This window comes from Oryzias latipes, chromosome 7, assembly GCF_002234675.1.
Source record: "Oryzias latipes chromosome 7, ASM223467v1".
In the NCBI taxonomy this organism is placed as follows: Eukaryota; Metazoa; Chordata; class Actinopteri; order Beloniformes; family Adrianichthyidae; genus Oryzias; species Oryzias latipes.
Genome location: NC_019865.2, coordinates 12,017,329 through 12,023,328, shown reverse-complemented (window position 1 = coordinate 12,023,328; position 6,000 = coordinate 12,017,329). Strand labels below are relative to the sequence as shown.

At 37.1% G+C, this 6,000-nt stretch overlaps 1 protein-coding gene across 2 annotated transcripts; it reads left to right on the top strand.

Moving 5' to 3' along the window:
- The first annotated feature begins 3,598 nt into the window (after window positions 1-3,598).
- Window positions 3,599-5,541, top strand: LOC101168459 (baculoviral IAP repeat-containing protein 5.1-A). Of its 2 annotated transcripts, none has more exons than XM_004070446.4 (4): window positions 3,599-3,827; window positions 4,350-4,459; window positions 4,579-4,719; window positions 4,800-5,541. In XM_004070446.4, coding segments are annotated over exons 1-4 (378 nt in total). In that variant the 5' UTR covers window positions 3,599-3,701; the 3' UTR covers window positions 4,801-5,541. The 2 variants fall into 2 exon arrangements, with proteins under 2 accessions (XP_004070494.1, XP_004070493.2); XM_004070445.4 differs by having other exon boundaries at window positions 3,609-3,827; window positions 4,579-4,696.
- Window positions 5,542-6,000: the final 459 nt, after the last annotated feature.

Sequence of the window (6,000 nt, the reverse complement as noted above, 5' to 3'; positions counted from 1 at the left end):
AATGCGAACCTGCAGTGTCTGCAATAGGCAGCCACTCACCACCATACAAGCTTCTCAGAGCTGAGATGGTCGGCTCACCTCAGACGTGCTGTTCTGTGAGTCTTTTCTTTCTGCATCACCTTAAGTATTGGCCACTGGAAGTGTGACAAACAAACATGCTCTCTCTGTCTTATAAGCAGTTCCAGTGAGTTTCAGCACCTCAGTGGGAAGTCTCCAGAAAAATAAGGTTAGAAGGGTAAAAGGGACAGCAGTGTACAGCTGTGAGCACATTTCAACACCCAGGAGCCAGAAGGGGGTCGTGTTACAGAGACACACAGCAGACCATGGCTGTCCCCGTTTCTCACTGTAATAAGCACACTGGGAAATGTTTCAACACAGCATCTGACTGAATGACTGAATTGGTTTTCTGGAAATCATCAGTCCTAGTAATTACTAAGATGCATCTGAAAACTGAAATGCAAATCAGAAACATCCATTTGGCAACATCTGAAAGTGTTTGTTTTTTACAGAGAAACCCACTTGGGATGAGCAAAATAAATGTACCAGTAATATATTTACTTCAAATAAAAAATTTGACCTTAACAGATCAATTTTAGTTCTTCTTCTTCCACTTTCGGCTTCTCCCATCAGGGGTCGCCACAGCGAACGAGTCGCATGGTAGATTTGGCAATGTTTTACGCCGGATGCCCTTCCTGACGCAACCTTCTCAAACCGGGCTTGGAACCGGCAGAGGTAGAGAAGGGAACAGGGAGTAGCCCGGAGTCGAACCCTGGTTTCACGGACGGCAGGCGCCGCAAACCAGCACGAGCTAAACCGGCTCCCCCAACAGATCAATTTTAGTTAAAGGAAAAAAATTGTTTCTTCACGGTTTTAAATGTTGTATTTTTCTTTCAGTACAAAGCTTCAAAATTGTCAAAAGTTCTGTAGCTTAGTGCTTTAAAATCTGAACTAAAACAAATTGCTGTGTCTCGATGCACTGGATGTAGTTAAATAAGCGAAGATTTGTAACACATCTTTTAGTAATAAAGAGATACAGGAAAAGAGAGATCCAGCAATGCAGTATTGTGCAGCCAGTTGCACGGCGTTGTTGTGGTCAGCATGCTTGCCTCACAGTAAGAAAGTCTGAGTTCAAATCCCAGCTAGGTCTTTCCTGTGTGGGGCTTGTATGTTCTCCTCGTGCTTATGCAGATTTTCTCCAGGCACTCTGGCTCCCTCCACAGTCCAAAAAGATGCTTCATTTGTCAATAGGTGTCTCTAAATTTCACCTATTTGGGAATGTGAGTGTGTGGCAACTGGCAACCTGTTCAAAGTGTACCCTGCCTTTACTCAACAGTAGCTGGGTTGGCTCCAGTTTTCCTAACTTGTTTTATAAGTGTAAAAAAATGACTATTAATTTCAAGTCAAATTCTTTCCACTCCTGACTAGTGATACCACTACCTTTACATACCGTATTTTATCAATTATCTTTTGTCATTAAAATGTGTCTATGAAGACTCTCATTCTTTCAGGTTGATTCCATCACTGTAGTAGGATTAAGGGCTGTCATCTGGACTTGGTTTTTTAAGTTGAAGACGTTTCACCTCTTATGCAAAAGGCTTTGTCAATTCGACAAATTGACAGAATTGACAAAGCCTTTCGGATAAGAGGTGAAATGTCTTCAACTGTAAAAACCAAGTCTAGATGACAGCCCTTAAACCTACTACTATTGTGGTTTAGTCATCATAATAACTTCAAGTGCCCCATTGTTCGATGTTTAACCTACTATAAAGAGAAACATCCAAAATCCACATAAATAAGTGGGGAATACATCTTTATGGGGAAATTATGTCCAGAGGAGAGAAAATGCTAAGTCAAATTGAATTATGCAACACTATTCCCAGGGTGGATGTGAAAATAAAATGTCAAATACCACCTCTTTGCATTTTCGTTTTAATTATGACACAGAATAAGCGTTTTTTTAAGAACAAAATGAAGAAGCATTTTGAGGTATTGATTTTTCATTTTAATTTTGAGTCATTTGATGCAGTAACATTTTGAAAATGAAAAAGCATTTCTGTCAATACATTAAATTGTCAAATTACACATTTCTACATGAATTTTGCTACACATTTACCAGAGAACTTTTTGAAAATGAAATATAAAATACAATTTTCTTTATTATTTTAATTAAGTGACAGAATAAGCAGTGTTGAAGTAGAAAAGGAAAATCATTTTGAGTGATTGCTTTTTCATTTTAATTTTGAGTCAAAAAATGCAGCTTCATTTTGAAAATTCAAAAGCATTTCTGGTATTGACTTTTATTTTTAATTATACTACAGAATTGCTTCCATAGATTCGATGTGGCGACCCCTGAATGGAAAAGCCAAAAGTAAAAGAAGAAGATTTTAAGCATTAAAAATTTAACGCATGTCTGACATTTGTAATTTCTGGGAAGTATTTTCCTCTCCTTATGATTCCTTACATAGTGTCTTCCTTGGAGGGCATTTATAAAGATCACTCAATGTGAGGTCAAACTGTCTTTGAATTAAAGACCATTTTTAAACTCCTATCTTGGCTAGACATGATCTCATCAAACCCCTTCCTTATTCATAATGGGTGGCGACTGATGATACACATCAAGCCTGCTCATCCACTTAAATGCCACAAGTCCAGCCTTGATAGTTATATAAAATAAATTACGCTTATTTAAATATTTACTTGGAGAATTGTTAATCTAACCAAGGAGTTAATAACAAGCCAGAACTTTAAACTGAAAAATACAAAAGCAATACAAAAAATCGACTTAAAATAAATAAATAAATAAATAATAGATTTTCATGTTGCTTTTGTATATTTCAGGTTACATTTCTGGCTTTTTATTATCTCAGCTTTTTTTTTTTCTTTCTTTCTTTCTTTAAGGAGAAGCTACACTGTGGAGCTGTGGTTAGCGCTCTTGGCTCACAGCAAGAAGGTCTCTGGTTCAACTCCTGGGTGATACCAATGGGGAACATTTTTGTGTTGAGTTTGTACATTCTCCCCGTGCATGCGTTGGTTCTCTCTGACAACTCTGGCTTGCTCCCACTGTCTAAAAATGTGGTTAATTGGTTACTCTGACTTGCCCCTATAGGTGTAAATATGGGTGTGTGATTGTAGCCCTGCAACAGATTGGTAACCTGTCCAAGATGTCCCCCACAAGCGGCCAGGAGAGGCTCTGGCAGCCCTGTGATCCCAAAAGGGACAAAACAGGTTTAGAAGATAAATGAATTAACGTTTTTTCAGCTCCTGTCTCACTCAGCTGAGTGGAACAAGTTAGAAAAAATAACTGAATCGCCTTATGGCTTTTTGTCTGGGTAAAATACCTAAATTCAAAAGGTGATTCGCTATTGTTCTGTTAAGGATGCATAAAAATAAACATTATTCTTTTGATAGTCTTTGAAGTATTGTGGCAAAAGGAATGCTATTATTATTAATACTATTAAGAGCAGAACGTTTCAGATAAAACTGTTACATTACTGTACATACTCTGTGAAAAAAAAACAACCAACAGATTTGAATCATGATTCTACATTTGCTTCAGCAACTTCAAGCTGGGCTGGGTGCAATCAGCCAAAATTGGAAAATGCTGTGAAGAATTTCCCTGCAGCCTTGAATGTCAGCAGAGGGATGTGGTGAAACTTACTTTTGTTGGGTTGAGTTGTGTGGGTTTTTTGTAGAGTGAAAGGATGGCAAGCATAGAGGTGTTGACAGAGAGATTCTCCACACATGAGAAAATGTACTGTCAGGACTTGAGGGAACAAAGCTTTGCTGATTGGCCTTTCAGAGAAGAATGCAACTGCACACCTGAAAAGGTAAGCGGGCCTCTAAACTTTATCAAATTAAACTTTATTTCTAAAGCATTTTTCATGCATAGTAACACACAGTACTTCACAAAATAAAAACACACGCACACTCTACCAAAAACATGACATGATGATTAAAAAATGATATACGAATAAGTTGCAGGTTAGTTTGGGGATTTGTCTACAGCAGCGAACACCCCACTCATATTCAGTGACTGAATAGTGACTAGCATCGGCAGCCATAAATATTGAAGATTCATTTTTCTAAATATAAAAGCAACATTTGCTTACTAACTGAATGATGAAATATGTCTAAACTTATGTTGTGGCCTAAACATAAGTTGTTTTTAGTGAAATATCGTTCACAACTCATTAATTTAATTTGGAAATGATCAAAAAGGGTAACAATTATTCACAGAATCTTCTGCTGCTGTCATTACGAGACCGCCAATATCCAAGTACATCAGAAATATTACAATGCAATGAGAAACATTCATACCCTATGCTATGTCTTTATTGTTGCCTTTACAGATGGCTAAAGCTGGGTTTGTCCACTGCCCCAGTCAGAATGAACCTGATGTTGCCTGCTGCTTCTTCTGCCTGATCGAGCTGGAGGGCTGGGAACCAGATGACGATCCATGGTAAGAAGCATGTTGGGATGAGTTTATAAATAACTGTTTATTTAAACTGTGCAAAAACAAAACAGAACAAACCTTGGTCATTTTTGTATGAACAGTTTTTATTCTTAATATGCCATCAGGACTGAGCATGCAAAACGCTCCCCAAACTGTGGATTCTTATCCATGAAGAAAATCTTCAATGAGCTGACAGTGTCTGAATTTTTTATCCTGGAAAAAGAAAGGCTCAAAGTCTTTATTGTAAGAATCTTTCCTATAAACTGGTATGCAGTTTAAATAAGTATGGTAAGTGTTTAGAAAATTATGACTTTTTTTTTATTTTGTCTTTTTTTTTTTTATCCAGAGGAAAGTCTGTCACAAGAAGATGGCACAACTGCGTGATGACATGAATCATGTTCTTGAAGGGCTGAAATCTCAGCTAGAAACCCTATGATTTTTACTATTTCTTTTTTTTTTTCTTCTTCACGAAACTCCTGATCCTGCAGGAATTTATTTTGAGCGAAAAAGAGCATTGCTTCATTTTTTGTAGTACCACCTGTAACCACAAGATGGTGCTTTAGATCTTGAACTGTAATCTGGTCACGTTAAAAGGGCTTTGGTGTCCTCAGTTTCACTTAAAATTGTAATTAATTCCAACTAAAACGAAAATTCACATTGGGAGGGATTACACTGAAGGGTATATTCCTCCTTTTTCCCAACCAAAGACTCACCATTTTCATGAATGTACCACCATCTCAACAATGTCTTTTCAAACCTTGACCCTGGACAGATGGCCTGGAGCCCCTCCTTTTGAATACCAACTGTTGCCCCAGTAACATCTGTTACATATAGAGGACAGTGTGGACCAAGAGCTTGCCCGGACACTTCATAAACACCTAAGAATAAAATAAAAATAAACGTTGGAAGTGATTGGGCAGCTGACAATGCAACAAATATTCATGCTGCTACACTTGTTTTTGAATTTTTAACATTAAATTTTTTTTCCCAAAGCTATGGAAGAATGTATTTTGAATGCAGCAGAAACCCCATTTTGGCTTCAGGTCATGTATGAGTTAAATGAATAAAGTACTTGATTAAAGATGCTGTTCCTTCTCCAATGTTCCTCTATTCTGGATTAACGTCTAATGTAACACTCTGGCCACTGAGCCTAGATCAGCTGCTTAATTCTCCTTTATCCGCTCAATGCAAACGGGATTGAAGAGAATATTTTTAGACAAAAGTAAAATACTCCTATGTGATGCAACAATTTTAATAAAACTGTCTTTTTTTTTTTTTAAACTGAACAATTTTGAAACGTCATTCTAAAGGTGAATTTTGGTGCAAAATCTGTTTAATACATGATGTAAATGCAAAGCAACAATGCATTATGCAATGTAAGGGAAAATTTAACATGTCATTTTTGATTGAGAGAACTGATCAAGTAAGCAAAGCTGGATTTTAATTTATTTTTTAAGTCTTGTAGTAATCACATAAATCCCCAATCCACTTCATTGTATAGAAAATAGCTGTGTAATTGGCCTGTCAGTTTTAACCCGTAAGAACCC